The following is a 16,858-nucleotide window of genomic DNA, read 5'->3' on the forward strand; positions in this document are numbered from 1 at the left end:
CCAGTTTTTTTGCTCAAGAAGGGTTAATTTGTGCAGATGTCTTTTCCAAATTGCCTTGTCTCACAAATTTTATTATGGAAAAATTAAAATAAATGTTATATGCAGATAAATGTTAAGATGGGAAAGAAAGATGATACTTAGAATTTTCAAGGGAAAATTACAGTTTAAGAAATTTTGGCTGACTTTGGAAGACTAGGAAGGAATCAACTATGCACAGAACTGCGGAAACTCTTCTGGGCCAAGAAATAACACATGACGTCTCAAGATAGGAAGAACTGCTTACTTGTCTGCAACAGGTCTTGGAGGGGATTTAAGATCCTTTCCCAAATAACAAAAGCCGTGTAATGTTTAATTAGAGTGTTTAGCAGAACTGTTTTCAAGCATTACTTTGGCCTACAGGAAAGATTAAACTGAAAAACGTTATTGTGAATTTAATGAGGACGTTAAACCATTTCTGAGAAGTAACATGAAATACTATATTCGGTTGTTTTTTTAGGTATGCCTCTAGGAAAAATAAGAAATGAGTAAGACAGAAAACATGAATGAGACCAAACAGGGATCACATCTATTGAAACAGTACTAGAGTAGATACAGAACTGTAAATCATATTTGGACATTTTCTGTGATACACAGCAGTGGGTTAAAGAAGGAATTCATAGTGAATAATGTGACTAACCACTTTGAATAAATAACCTTATGTTTTCAAATGACACAGTCTTTCATATAGCCTCAAGACACTGAAACTTTTAAATATGTGATCAGAATGCAAAGATGAAGCACATTGTATATTGTACAGAACAGATGGGTTACATTCTCCCACACAATTTGTGATGGTTTAACATTTTAGGTGTTATTTTTTAATACCAGAGGCCTTTTCATCGGAATGAATGATGGAATTGGTGTTCATTTCTTAACAGAATGCATGGTCTCAGTGATTGTTGCAGGTTTTGCAATGTTCTCAATGTGGGCATTTCAGGAAAAAGAAAGTTTGTTTAGGAGAAAACATCTATAATGTAAATAGAGTTGATGTAAAAATGTCTGTAAAATAGGATTAGTTGAAATGTGGCAGGGTTCCTGATGGTAGGCTTAATACTTTTAGTTTTTGGATGGAAAAGCAATAAAAGTAGAACAAGCCAAGAAACTTTTTTTTCAAAGTGCTAGCAGCCAGGGAACACCGTGTTTTTCACGAAAGAGAAGTGCCACAGGAAAACAGATCTGCAAGAGGAAGGAGTGGACAGACAAGAGGTTGGCATCCCTCATGTGGAGGATGCTTGGGTAACATTTGAAAATATGAAGATGGAAGCCTAGGACTGAAAGACGAAAAGCTTGAAAGTATAGAAATTTCCAGATTTCTTTATATCCTTTAGAACAGAAAATTAACTAACTCTTAATAAGCAACATGGTTTATCAGTACTAAAAGTGTATAATGAGAATGATTAAAGTTATGTCTCAAACTCATTTTAAAATCTTAATTACTTTGCATTGAAATTAGGAAAATCTCAAAGTGAATTGAGTTTATGAATCTTGATTCCGTGTTCTCCGCAGATTTTCCACAGAACATGTTTTCATTAATTATCCTTTAGAGTTTCTTGCTTTGGGGCCCAGAATTTCATATACGTTGTCTTATCAAAATACCATGAAACCTTAAAACCCATCCAATGGGACATTAGTAACTCAATATTTGAGGACTGATTTTAACAATATTTGTGTGTGTATGTGTGTGTGTGTGTGTGTGTGTAAACATGTATACAAGTGAAAACCATTTCACTTTCCATATGGAGAATTTGTAAATAGGCCTGCCATAAAGTATTATCCACTCATGGAGTATAGAACTTGAGTTTATTAAAAGATTCTGTGACTCAGAAATGTCAGAATCCTTGGCTTCACAAACACATATGTATCTTTCTTTGCAGGAGAAAGAGCTTCTGAAAATGATATTTAAGATTGATTTACTCAGTAGGGCAGAGGTGTTAGTTTCTACTTAAAAAAATGTGACCATGTATTAAGAAAATAACTATTGGTTAACTTGTATTATCTATTAAACAGCCATCAAATATCTAACACTTAATTTGGAAATTTAATAGGTAGCTATGTACTTGATGGGACATACATTTTCTAAATTTGAAATTGCAGTGTTCGCTTGATTTTAAGAGGCAGAACTTGTTGTCTTTTTTGATTGCAATTAATCTTGAAGGTGAAGTTTAATAATACTCTGCCATGTATGAGAATGTGTGTATTTTTACATGTGACACCACCAAGGTCTCACATTTTTGTAGTTATGTAAAAAAATTATTTAATACATGATACTAAAAGATTATTAAAACTGAGCATGGGCTAAGAAGAAAAGTAATATTTTATCAGGGAACTATAAGAATTGTTATGTTAATAAATTTGCACATAATGGATTTTTCTGAGGTGTCACTGTATCATTTAATAAATAATTGAGTTTCTTTGAGTATAATTTGGTTTGTGTATATTATATGATTTGAAAAACCTTTCATAATACTAGAACAATATGAACACTACTTTATCATTTATCTCCTAATGTTTTTTTTCTTTAGTTTCATTATATTTTGCTATTTAGCCAATAGGCTTCTGCTCTCAGTTCATTCTCCACTAATCCCATATTTCTTTCTCACAGCAATGTGCAGTATTTCCTAAGTGTTCATTTGGCAGATGTTTAAATGGATTTTGATACTGTGAGTTGCACTGATTTGATATTGAAATACTACATTCTTTAGCATACACAAATGTAAATTTTTAAGATTACAATACGTAGGAGAGATTTAGAAATATCTACCACTTAGCCATTTAGGAAATGGTGATGTTACTTAACAAAAGATTTTGTTTGAAATACAGATGATGGTGAACACACTGGTGATCTCAACATGAGTTTTTTTTTAGAGGACCTTCCTTTTCCAGTTAAAAGATGTCCAACTTTGAGAAGTGGAGGTCCTTATCCAAAAATGTCTGCTCCTTTTACTGTGGCTAGAAGCAATAGCCGGATAGGAAGTCAAGGTAAATGCTACCTGATGGAATTCTGTCATTTCTGTATGACTAAAACTGAGCCATTTGTACTGAAGGATTAACCAAAAGTTTGAGAAATAAAATAGATGTGACACATACATAGGCATATTTACTGTTTGAAAACTTTTATAATACTTCCCATCTGACTAGAGAAGTTACATATTTATGGTGAAGAAACACTTGAGATTCAAATTTCAGATAAAAGAAGGGATTACAGTGAGGGAAACACTCCTTTTAATGCTGTGATGCTAGAGAATGGCTTAGTTTTTCTTGAAGTTCCTGGTAGTTTTTTTGATGGTCAGCTTCTTAATCCAATCAATACTTCCATTTACTAGGTCCCTTTGTACTGGACCCCTGGTGTCCCCATCTAAAAAGTGAATGATGAGTTTCATTGTTGGGTTGAAGTACTGCCTTCATCAGGCCAGAGTGCACTGGCGAGACGATGACACATTACTGCCTCAAATTCTGGGGCTGAAGCAGTTACTCACTTAAAGCTGCCTGCTGTTTTTGTAGCTAGTGGCATGCAACACTACACCTGTCTAATTTTTTATAAATTTTGATAGAGACAGGATCGCACTACATTGTCATAGTTGACATTAAATCCCTGAGCTCAAAATGTTGACTTGCCTCAGTTTTTCACACTGGCTCATGGTGTGAGCCATTGTGCCTGACCATCCAGATCCTGAGACCCCAGCAATGCTTACATTCAGAGTCATTCTGACCAGTTTTTAGGATACTAAGGTCATCCTCAAAATGCATGTTGGACAGCAGCATGTCGAGCTTTTTCAGTTATGTGGATATCACAGAAGTTCAGAGTTGTGAAATATAGGAAGGGCTTTAAATTAATGATTAGGATGGTACAGGGATTTTTAAACATTAAAACAAGATATGTAGTATAGGAGGTGAAAGTGTTTGAGGGGAGAATTCAGAACCAAGCAGCATGAGGCAAGCAGTAGGGTTGAATAGAAGTAATAATTCTGAGAAGAAGTGTAAGGTTTCAGAGTGAACAGAAGAAAGCCAGACAATAAAGTAACAGCTCTCAGCAAAGAATTTTAAGTAGGACACATTAAAATTCCGACTTAGCCCTCAATATTAACATGGAAAAATTAGAAACATTTCATTATCAATTTTACATTTTGTAGCAGAGTATCAGTGAAGTTATGTATCCACTGACTGCAAAATGCACATGTCAGCACCTTTTCATTAAAAGTTTAACCAGTGAGCATACCACGGGTGGAAGAATGACCTCTAAGAAGCTGCAGATGAAGAGTGTATTAAAAGAGATTGTTTTCTATTTTGAAAGGGGCATAATGATGTAATTAGCACTTGAATAGTACTGCTTATTGCCAGGAGAAGAATTCTTGGCCATCATTAGAAAACCTGCAATAGGTCATTTTAAATTTTCAACGTTTAAGATAGGGGCAACCGCTTCAAGATCAAGGATAACATTTTGGCGTAAATATAGCATGCAGCCATTCGAGGGTTGCAGTATTTGTGTGAGTGAAATGCACTGAACAACATGGGCAAATTGACTTTGTTGAGCTGAGAAAGCATCAGCCTGTAAAGTTTACAATCAGTGAAGACTTTGATGATTTTACATGTTTTTTCTGTGTCATCAATAGCCGTAGGCAATTCATATGAGAAAGAAAGTAATAACTTAATAGTTATTAGGCATTAGAAGTTAATGTTTACCTAAGAGTTAGTGTATGGCTTAAGTTTTAAGAACTGGCCTTGTAGGAATCAAGAGATAATTCAGATCTGTAAGAAGGATTCAAGGTGTCAGGAATATCTGGTGACTTAGGGAAAGAAGGATTGAGTCACTGAAGATATATCTTGAATCAGTTGCCTTAGAGAACAAATAATGGTGTTTCAGGTTTTCTTCTGTTTACATAATGTTTCATCATGTTAAATTTACAGGTCCCACATTACCTGGAAGAGAGAATTACGGAGGTCCTTAATGCGGAAAGTCAGTCCCTTCCTGGAGGCATGAACATATGTCAGGAAAAGATGATGATTATGCACCTAAGAATAGGTAAAGGAAAAATGAAAACTAGTTTATTGTTTTAGTGATGAAATTCACGTAAGAAAATGGAACATTTATAGGTAACCAATTAAGTAGCTTTTATTACATGCTGTGTTGTGCAACATCCGCCTCTGTCTAGTTCCCAAACCTTTTCATCACTCCAAACTACATGTCCCTTACCAGTTAAGCAGTCCCTTTCATTTTGTCTTTTTCCTCAGCTGCTAATAACCACCACTCTGTTTTGTTTGTGAACTGACCAGTTCTGCCTCCTTCTTATTAATTGGTTTGATAAGACAGGACTTGACTTTTATATCTGTTTTCTTCTGCCTCATGCCCTCAAGTTTCATTCACAACATAGCACTTCACTTTTCACAAAAGCTGTTAATCCATTCATTTGTTTGACTGTTTCTTCCACACTAGTTTTGTGCACACATGTTTGTCTGAGTACAGGTACTGAATTCTGGGTATGCATGAGTGAGAATGCTTTATCTTAATGTTAAGTTAAGGGTTTTTCTGTTTTTTTTTTTTTTTTTTTTTTTTTTTTTTTTTTTTTTTTTTTGAGGCCCCACCACATATCTTCATAGTAGCTGCCTCATTTTCCAATCCAACAAGCATTGTATCAGCATTCCAGTTTATCTGCATCCTCTCATGGTCTTGATATTTGTAGAATTTTTTTTTTTTTTTTTTTTTTTTTTAGATGGAGTTTTGCTGTTGTTACCCAGGCTGGAGTGCAATAGCACGATCTCGGCTCATCACAACCTCCACCTCCTGGGTTCAGACAATTCTCCTGCCTCAGCCTCCTGAGTAGCTGGGATTACAGGCACATGCCACCATGCCCAGCTGATTTTTTGTATATTTATTAGAGATGGGGTTTCACCATGTTGAACAGGATGGTCTCGATCTCTTGACCTTGTGATCCACCCGCCTTGGCCTCCCAATGTTTGTAGCATTTTATAATGTATAATCATTTCAATATGGCTGAGATGTGGTATCTCACTGGTGTTGAAATATATTTCTGAATAACTAGTTATGAATATCAGTCCCACTTGTCTTTTGGGTATTTTCATAATGTAATTGGATAAGTGCCTAGCCCTTTACATATGTCTGGCCTTTGTTTTACTTAAGCTGTAACTATGTTATGTTTTTGATATCAGAGGATGATAACTTAAAATGTGTTTCTTCAACTTATGCAATCAGAAATAATCCAGGTTTTTGGGACATCATGGAATATGCTTTGATTAACTTAAAATGTGTTTCTTCAACTTATGCAATCAGAAATAACCCAGGTTTTTGGGACATCATGGAATATGCTTTGAAGTGGAGGCACTATGCATACTGTGATCATGCTAGTTCAAGACAGGATACACATTCCACTAGCAGATATAAGTCTTATAAAGCTTTTCGGTTTGTCCAATAGATTTCTTAAATTGTTCGTTGTGACACTGTCAAACCTTTTTTGTTTTTTCTTTTTTAATTTACTTATCATGATGGCTACAAAACGCATGCTGGTAGAGATCATTCTGAACATCATAGTAGAAGTTCTAACACAGATTCATATCAGACTTATAGTAAGACTCCAAGTTTGATTTTTAAATTACAGAATTATATTGAATAGACCAGATTTTTAAAAGAGAAAGTATAAATGAAAAAGGTAACATGTTGAAATACTCAGAGTTTTGAACAGTAGAAAACTTAGGGAAGTGTATGAAGATAAAACGTCCATTAATTGTCAGAAAATGTGACTGGCGTTTAATTCAGAATAAAATTCCTTAAGATTGAAAATACTAATCCAATGGTTCTTTTAAATAAAGCCTTTTGAGCAATGAAGAAATAAAATTTGTTTAGCATATTGTTTACACAATCGGCTTCGGATCTCAGTTCATTCTCCATTTATCCCATATTCCTTTTCACATCAATATACAGTGTTTATTGAGTGTTTATTTGATAGATGTTTAAATGGATTTTGATATTTTGAATTGCACTGATCTGATGTAGAAATTCTACATTCTTTAGCATAGACAAATGTAAATGTTTAAGATTACAATGCATAGGAGAGATTTAGAAATATCTACCACGTAGCCATTTAAGAAATGGTGATGTTACTTAACAAAAGATTTTGTTTGAAATACGGATGATGTTGAATACACTGGTAATCTGAACATGAGTTTTTTCAGGGGACCTTTTCCAGTTAAAAGAAGTCTACCTTTAAGAAGTGGAGGTCCTTATCAAAAAAAGTCTGCTCCTTTTACTGTGACTAGAAGCAATAGTGGGATGGAAGGTCGAGGTAAATGCTGCCTGATGGAATTGTGTCATTTCTGTATGACTGAAAATGAGCCATTTGTACTGAAAGCTTACCTTAAAGTTCGAGAAACTAAATAGATGTGACACATACATTGGTATATTTACTGTTTGAAAACTTTTGTAATACATTCCATCTCACTAGAGAAGTTACAGATTTATGGTGAAGACACACTTGAGCTTTACATTTCAGATAAAAGAAGGGATTACATTGAGGGAAACACTCCTTTTAATGCTGTGATGCTAGAGAATGGCTTTTAGTTTTTCTTGACGTTCCTGGTAGTATTTTTTGATGATCAGCTTCTTAATCCAATCAATTATTCCATTTCCTAGGTCCCTTTGTATTGAAGCCCTGGTTTTCCTGCCTAAGAAGTGTATATTGAGTTTCATTGTTGGGTTGAAGTCCTGCCTTCATCAGGCCAGAGTGCAAAGAGGAGTCGATGACACATAACTGCCTCAAATTCTGGGGCTGAAGCAGTTAATCTCTTACATCTGCCTGCTGTTGTTGCAGCTGGTGGCATGCATCACCGCACCCAATTCTTTTTTTAATTTTTTGGTAGAGACAGAATCTCACTACATTGTCATAGTTGACATTAAAATCCCTGAGCTAAAGCATTTGACTTGCCTTAGTCTTCCACACGGGCTCACGATGTGAGCCATTGTGCTTGGCAATACAGATCCTGAGACCCCATCAATGCTTACATTCAGAGGCATTCTGACCAGTTGTTGGGATATTAAGGGCATCCTCAAAGATGCATGTTGGAAAAGAGCATGTCCAGCGTTTTCAGTTATGTGGATACCACTGAATTGCAGAGTTGTGAAACATAGGAAGGGCTGTAAATTAATTGTTAAGATGGTACAGGCATGTTTAAACATTAACAAAATATACTGAGTGTAGGAGTTGAAATTATTTGAGGGGAGAATTCAGAACCAAGCAGCATGAGGCAAGCAGTAGTGTTGAATACAAGTAATAACTCTGCGAAGGAGAAATGTAAGGTTTCAGAGTGAACAGAAGAAAGCCAGAAAATAAAGTAACAGCTCTCAGCAAAGAATTTAAAACAGAACATATTAAAATTCTCACTTAGCTCTCCATGATAATATGGAGAAAATAGAATTAATGCATTTCCAATTTTACATTTTGTAATAGAGTATCAGTGAAGGCAGGTGTCTACTGACTTCAAAATGCACAAGTAAGCACATTTTCTTTTCTTTTTTTTTCTTTCTTTCTTTTTTTTTTTTTTTTTTTTTTGAGACGGAGTTTCACTCTTGTTACCCAGGCTGGAGTGCAATTGTGCGATCTCGGCTCACCACAACCTCCACCTCCTGGGTTCAGGCAATTCTCCTGCCTCAGCCTCCTGAGTAGCTGGGATTACAGGCATGGGCCACCATGCCCAACTAATTTTTTGTATTTTTAGTAGAGACGGGGTTTCACCATGTTGACCAGGATGGTCTTGATCTCTTGACCTCGTGATCCACCCGCCTCGGTCTCCCAAAGTGCTGGAATGAAAGGCTTGAGCCACTGCGCCTGGCAAGTCAGCACATTTTCATTAAACGTTTAGCCAGTGAACATATCACAGATAGAAGACGGATCTCTTAGAAACTTCACATGAAGAGTATATTAAAAGAGATTGTTTCCTATTTTGAAAGGGGCATAATGATGTAATTAGCACTTGAATAGTACTGCTTATTACCAGGAGAAGAATTCTTGGCCGTCATTACAAAACCTTCACTAGTATATTTTAATTTTTCAACATTTAAGATAGGGCCAACAACTTCAAGACCGAGGCGAACATTTCGGTGTAAATATAGCATGCAGCCACTCATGGTTTGCGTATTTGTGTGAGTGAGAGGCACTCAGCAACACCGGTAAATTGACTTTCTTGAGCTGAGAAAGCACCAGCATGTAAACTTTAATATCCATGAAGGCTTTGATGGTTTTATGTGTTTTGTCTGTGTCATCAATAGTCATGGGCAATTCATATGAGAAAGAAAATAATAAGTAATAGTTACTAGCCATTAAAAGTGAACTTTTACCTAAGTGTTAGTGTATGGCTTAACTTTGTAAGAACTGGCCTTGTAGGAATCAAGAGATAATTCAGAGCCGTAAGAAGAATTCAGGGTGTCAGGAATTGCGGGTGACTTAGGGAAAGAAGAATTGAGTTACTGAAGAAATACCTTGTAACAGTTGTCTTAGAAAACAAATAATGGTGTTTCAGGTTTTCTTCTGTTTACATAGTGTTTCATCATGTTAAATTTACAGGTCCCACATCACGTGGAAGAGAGAATTATGGAGGTCCTTCATGCGGAAAGTCAGTCTCTTCCTGGAGGCATGAGCATATGTCACGAAAAGATGATGGTTATGTGCCTAAGAATAGGTAAAGGAAAAATGAAAACTAGTTTATTGTTGTTTTGGTGATGAAATTCACGTAAGAAAATGGAACACTTTTAGGTAAACAGTTAAGTGGTATCTATTACATGCTGTGTTCTGCAGCAACGGCCTCCGTATAGTTCCAAAACCTTTTCTTTGCTCCAAACTACAAGTCCCTCACCAGGTAAGCAGTCCCTTTTATTTTGTCTTTTCCCTCAGCTGCTAATAACCACTACTCTGTTTTGTTTGTGAACTGACCTGTTCTGCCTTATTCATGTTAATGGGCTTGATCTAACACTTCTCAACTTCTATATCTGTTTTTATTCTGCCTGATGTCTTGAAGTTTCATTCACAACATAGAACTTCACTTTTTACACAAGCTGTTAACCCGTTCATTTGTTTGGGTGTTTCTTCCAGGTTATTGTAATGCACATATTTTTGTTTGAGTACAGGTACTGAATTCTGGGTATGTATGAGTGAAAATTCTTTATCTTAATGTTAAGGTTTTTTTTTTTTTTTTTTTTTTTTTTTTTTTTTTTTTTTTTTTGAGGCCCCACCACGTTTCTTCATAGTAGCTGCATCATTTTCCAATTCAACAAGCATTTTATCAGCATTCCAGTTTACCTGCATCCTTTCACGGTCGTGATATTTGTAGCATTTTATAATGTATAACCATTTCAGTATGGCTGAAATATGGTACCTCACTGGTGTTGAAATGTATTTATGAATAACTAATTATGAATATCAGTCCCACTTGTCTTTTGGGTATCTTCATATTGTATTTGGATAAATGCCTAGTCCTTTATATATTTTTGGCCTTTATTTGATATAAGTTTTAAATATGTTATGTTTTTGATACTAGAAATTGATAACTTAAAATGTGTTTCTTCAACTTATGCAATCAGAAATAATCCAGGTTTTTGAGACACCATGGAATATGCTTTGATGTGTAGACACTATGCATACTGTGATCATGCTAGTTCTAGACAGGATACACATTCCACTAGCGGATATAAGTCTTATAAAATTTTTCAGTTTTGTCCTATAGATTTTTTTAATCATTCTTTGTGACACTGTCAAACCTTTTTTGTTTTTTCTTTTTTAATTTAGTGATCATGATGGCTACAAAACGCATGCTGGTAGAGATAATTCCGAACATCATAGTAGAACTGCTAACAGAGATTGATATCAGACTTATACTAAGACTCCAAGTTTGATTTTTAAATTACAGAATTATAATGAATAGACCAGATTTTAAAAAGGGAAAGTATAAAGGAAAAAGGTAACATGTTGAAATACTGAGATCTTTGAACAGTAGAAACCGTAGGGAATTGTACAAAGTTAAAACCTCCATTAAGTATCAGAAAATGTGACTGGCATTTAATTCAGAATAAAATTCCATAAGACTGAAAATACTAATCAGATGGCTCTTTTAAATAAAGCCTTTTGAGTAATTCAGAAACATAATTTGTTTAGCCTATTGTTTAGACAATAGGCTTCTGCTCTCAGTTTGTTCTCCACTTATCCCGTATTTCTTTCCAAAACAATATACGGTGTTTCTTTAGTGTTTATTTGATAGATGTTTAAATGGATTTTGATATTTTGAATTGCACTGCTTTGATATAGAAATTGTACATTCTTTAGCATAGACAAATGTAAATTTTTAACATTATAACACATAGGAGAGATTTAGAAATATCTACTGCTTAGCCATTTAAGAAATGCTGATGTTACTTAACAAAAGATTTTGTTTGAAATACAGATGATGGTGAATATACTGGTGATCTCAACATGAGTTTTTTCAGGGGACCTTTTCCAGTTAAAAGATGTCCACCTTTGAGAAGTGGAGGTCCTTTTCCAAAAAATGTCTGCTCCTTTTACTGTGGCTAGAAACAATAGGAGAATGGGAGGTCGAGGTAAATGCTACCTGATGGAATTCTGCCATTTCTGTATGACTAAAAATGAGCCATTTGTACTGAAGGGTTGAATTCAAGTTTGAGAAACAAAAGAGATGTGACACATACATAGGCATATTTACTGTTTGAAAACTTTTATAATAGATTCCATTGAACTAGAGAAGTTACAAATTTATGATGAAGAAACACTTGAGCTTCAAATTTCAGATAAAAGAAGGGATTACATTGAGGGAAACACTCCTTTTAATGCTGTGATGCTAGAGAATGGCTTTTAGGTTTTCTTGAAGTTCCTGGTAGTACTTTTTGATGGTCAGCTTCTTAATCCAATCAATTATTCCATTTCCTAGGTCCCTTTTTATTGGACCCCTGGTGTTCCTATCTAAAAATTGTATACTGAATTTCATTGTTGGGTTGAAGTCCTACCTTCGTCAGGCCAGAATGCAAAGTGGAGATGATCACACAATACTGTCTCAAGTTCTTCGGCTGAAGCAGTTTCTCTCTTACATCTGCCTGCTGTTGTTGCAGCTGGTGGCATGAATCACCACACCTATCTAAAGTTTTGTTTGTTTGTTTGTTTGTTTGTTTTAATTTTTCGGTAGAGACAGAATCTCACTACATTGTCGTAGTTGACATTAAATCCCTGAGCTCAAGCATTTGACTTGCCTCAGTCTTCCACACGTGCTCAGGGTGTGAGCCATTGTGCCTGGCAATACAGATCCTGAGACTCCAGCAATGCTTACATTCAGAGGCATTCTGACCAGTTTTTAGGATACTAAGGGCATCCTCAAGGATGCATGTTGGACAAGAGCATGTGCAGCATTTTCAGTTATGTGGATATCACAAAATTGTAGAGTTGTGAAACATAGGAACGGCTGTAAATTAATTGTTACGATGGCACAGGGATGTTTAAACATTAACACAAGATACTGAGTGTAGGAGTTGAAATTATTTGAGGGGAGAATTCAGAACCCAGCAACATGAGGCAAGCAGCAGCATTGAAAACAAGTAATAATTCTGCAAAGGAGAAATGTGAGGTTTCAGAGTGAACAGAAGAAAGCCAGACAATAAAGTAACTGCTCTCAGCAAAGAATTTTAAGCAGAGCATATTAAAATTCTGAAAACAGAAACATTGCATTCTCAATTTTACATTTTGTAATAGAGTATCAGTGATGGTAGGCATCTACTGACTTTAAAATGCACAAGTCAGCACATTTTCATTAAACGTTTAGCCAGTGAACATAACATAGGTGGAAAACTGATCTCTAAGAATCTGCACATGAAGGATATATTAAAAGAGATTGTTTTCTATTTTGAAAATGGCAAAATGAAACAATTAGCACTTTAATAGTACTGTTCACTGCCAGGAGAAGAATTCATGACCATGATTAGAAAACCTGCACTAGGTCATTTTAATTTTTCAACATTTAAAATAGGGGCAACTGCTTTAACACCAAGGAGAACATTTAGTTGTAAATATATAGCATGCAGTCATTCGAGGGTTGCAGTATTTGTATAAGTTAGATGCACTGAACAACATGGGCAAATTGACTTTCTTGAGCTGAGAAGGCACCAACGTGTAAACTTTGAAATCCATGAAGACATTGATGGTTTTACATGTTTTGCCTGTGTCATCAATAGTCATAGGCCATTCATATGAGAAAGAAAATAATAACTAATATTTATTAGCCATTAAAAATAAACTTTTACCTAAGTGTTAGTATGTGGCTTAAGTTTGTAACAACTGGCCTTGTAGGAATCAAGAGATAATTCAGAGCCGTAAGAAGTATTCAGGGTGTCATGAATTTCTTGTGACTGAGGGAAAGAAGAATTGAGTCACTGAAAAAATATCTTGCAACAGTTGTCTTAGAGAACAAATAATAGTGTTTTAGGTTTTCTGCTGCTTACATAATGTTTCATCACGCTAGATTTCACATCACATGGAAGAGAGAATTATGGAGGTCCTTCATGTGGAAAGTTAGTCTCTTCCTGGAGGCATGACGATACGTCACAAAAGGATGATGGTTATGCACCTAAGAATAGGTAAAGGAAAAATGAAAACTAGTTTATTTTTGTTTTAGTGATGAAATTCACGTAAGAAAATGGAATATTTTTAGGTAAACAATTAAGTGGCATTTATTACATGCTATGTTGTGCAACAACCTCCTCCGTCTAGTTCCAAAACCTTTTCTTCGCTCCAAACTACAAGTCCCTTACCAGTTAAACAGTCCCTTTCATTTTGGGTTTTCTCTCAGCTACTAATAACCACCACTGTGGTTTGTCTGTGAACTGACTTGTTCTGCCTTCTTCATGTTAATGGTCTTGATCAAACACTACTTGACTTTTATATCTGTTTCTCTTCTGCCTGATGTCGAGAAGTTTCATTCACATCATAGCACTTTGCTTTTTACACAAGCTGTTAACCCATTCATTTGTTTGGGTGTTTCTTCCATGCTATTTTTATGCACACATGTTTGTTTGAGTACAGTTACTGAATTCTGGGTATGTATGAGTGAAAATTATTGATCTAAATATTAAGTTGTGTTTTGTTTTGTTTTGTTTTGTTTTTGTTTTTTTATGGCCTCACCACATTTCATCATATTAGCTACATCATTTTCCAATCCAACAAGCATTTTATCAGCATTCCAGTTTGTCTGCATCCTCTTATGGTCTTGATATTTGTAGAATTTTAAAATGTGTAACCATTTCAGTATGTCTGAAATATGGTATCTCACTTGGATTTTTAAATGCATTTTCTTAATAACTACTTATGAGCATCAGTTCCACTTGTCTTTTGGGTATTTTCATATCATATTTGGATAAGTGCCCAGTCCCTTATATATCTGGCTTTATCTTATTTAAGCTGTAAATAAATCGTGTTTTTGATTCTAGAAGTTGATAACTTAAAATTTGTTTCTTCAACTTATGCAATCAGAAATAATCCAGGTTTCCGAGACACCAAGGATTATGTTTTGATGTGTAGACACTATGCATACCGTGAACATGCTCATTCTAGACAGGATACACATTCCACTAGAGGATGTAGGTCTTATAACATTGTTCAGTTTTGTCCAGTAGATTTCTTAAATTGTTCTTCTGACACAGTCAATCTTTAATCTTTTTTTTTTTTTTTTTAATAAATTTAGTGACCATGATGGCAACAGAAGGCATGCTGGTAGAGATCGTTCTGAACATCGTGGTAGAAGTTCTAACAGAGATTCATATCAGACTTATAGTAAGACTCCAAGTTTCATTTTTAAATTACATAATTACATTGAATAGACCATGTTTTTTAAAGGGGCAAGAAGAAAGGAAAAATGTAACATGTTTACATACTGAGAGTTTTGAACAGTAGAAAGCTTAAGGAAGTGTACAAAGCTTAAAACCTCCATTAATTATCAGAAAATGTGACCGGCGTTTTATTCAGAATAATGTTTCTTAAGCTTGAAAATACTACTCTTCTGCCTCTTTTAATAAAGCCTTTTGAGCAATGCAGAAATAAATACTATCCTGTAAATAAAATAAAGACAGATGAATGCAAGTATTTCCATATAGTACTTTATCTGATTCATGCTTTAGTGATACCAGTAAAAATGTTTAAATGTATTTCAACATCAGCTTTATGATTTTATTAACCCTGCAGGGACCTCTCATAGTGCAGCTTCTGCACAAATGCCTAGGAAGATTTATGGTGGAAGCAGTTGCCCTGATTATAACAATACACGAGATAGATATGGCAGAAGTCAGGAGAAGTACTCAAGAAGCCATGGTGATTTCTCTTCTAGTCATCATGAGAATTGTGGCAGAAAAGAAACAGTGTGTCCACCCTCTGTGGAGTCAGTGGACTGTGCTTCTCCTGAAGCACATGGTACTTCAAGATACGGGACATCTACAGGGAATGACATAGGAAGGCGATCTGAAAAAGGAGACTGAAGCTGATACTAAAAGTCATGTTTATTGCATACCCAAACTTGCTGTTGAATGGAAAATCAATATGTTGTTTCTGCATTATTACCTGAGTCTCACTATAAGAAATAGGTTGTTTTGGTGGGGAGAGGGAGATACTCATTTCCTCCATTAATATTTTTGAGATATTCAGATAAAAACATTTTTTGAAAGTGATTTTACAACTGTTAGTGCTAATCGAACTGAAGACTACCCTGTTTTGATGTAATGTCTGTTTAAAATTTTTCAGAATAAAATTTTACGGGTAATATCATATGCCTGGTTTCATTGCTACATGTACTTAAAAGCAAATTATGCAAGAGAGTAAACTGTGGTGTTCAAAGTTTTCTTCATTTGTTTGCACCTAAGTTGATACAAAAATAGACATCTCATGTCTGCATTGGAATCTGTACATGTTTCCTACATGGGCTGTGTTGCTTTAGTTTATGCCTGTATTCCCACCTTTGGGAGGCCTAAGCAGGTGGAGATAAGCAGGTCAGGAGATTGAAACCATCCTCACTTGCAGGGTGAAAGCCAGTTTCTAATAAAAATACAGAAAATTAGCCAGGTATAGTGGCTGATGGCTGTAGTCACAGCTACTCTGGAGGGCGAGTCAGGAGAACTGCTTGAACCCAGGAGGCGGACATTGCAGTGAGCTAGGATTGCACGACTGCACTCCAGCCTGAGTGACAAAGTGAGAATGTGTGAAAAAAAAAAAAAAAAAAAAGTAGCAGTTTTGGCCAGGCGAGGTGGCTCACTCCTGCAATCCCAACATTGGAGAGATCAGAAGGTCAATTTTCTGGTCTTCAGAAAACTACTGAACTAAACTCAAACTAAAAGATTTGTCCTTAAAGGTATGTTAAAGGACAAAGTAAATCATTAGGTGTGTTTGTTGCTAAAGTTTAATGTACCCAGAAAGTTTTCCTTGTAGCATTCTCTGACTAAAGGGGACAAAGATTATGAAAAAATATTTTCCAGCTTAATCAAAAGTGAATCAGCCTAACTACCTAGCTTAATGACATTAATTGTTCCTATATAGTGGGAGATAAATTTCTTTCAGGAACTTACATTAATTCTTTCTTGAAATATTTGACAATGGTTATAAGTAAGTGTTTAGCAATATGTTCTCACAAATAGGAATGATCTGGAAGGACTGGGGTTTTGTGAAGTTATGTTTATTTTATTTATTACGTATGTATTTATTTTGTGATGGAGACTAGCCTTGTCATCTAAGCTATGGTGCAGTGTCTTGAACTTAGTTCATTGCAACCTCCACCCTTTGGG

At 35.3% G+C, this 16,858-nt stretch overlaps 1 protein-coding gene across 1 annotated transcript in view; it reads left to right on the plus strand.

The window, feature by feature from the left end:
* The window catches only part of LOC141582961 (RNA-binding motif protein, X chromosome-like), a 48,695-nt gene extending 33,133 nt beyond the window's left edge, over positions 1-15,562 (plus strand). The window contains exons 4-12 of the mRNA XM_074392406.1: positions 2,860-3,018; positions 9,609-9,723; positions 9,840-9,900; positions 10,134-10,168; positions 10,827-10,855; positions 13,558-13,672; positions 14,565-14,675; positions 14,776-14,864; positions 15,273-15,562. Of these exons, the coding sequence (XP_074248507.1) occupies positions 2,860-3,018; positions 9,609-9,723; positions 9,840-9,900; positions 10,134-10,168; positions 10,827-10,855; positions 13,558-13,672; positions 14,565-14,675; positions 14,776-14,864; positions 15,273-15,562 (1,004 nt within the window). The remainder of the gene's footprint in view (positions 1-2,859; positions 3,019-9,608; positions 9,724-9,839; positions 9,901-10,133; positions 10,169-10,826; positions 10,856-13,557; positions 13,673-14,564; positions 14,676-14,775; positions 14,865-15,272) is intronic.
* The last annotated feature ends 1,296 nt before the right edge of the window (positions 15,563-16,858 follow it).

Source organism: Saimiri boliviensis, chromosome Y, assembly GCF_048565385.1.
Source record: "Saimiri boliviensis isolate mSaiBol1 chromosome Y, mSaiBol1.pri, whole genome shotgun sequence".
Lineage (NCBI taxonomy): Eukaryota > Metazoa > Chordata > Mammalia > Primates > Cebidae > Saimiri > Saimiri boliviensis.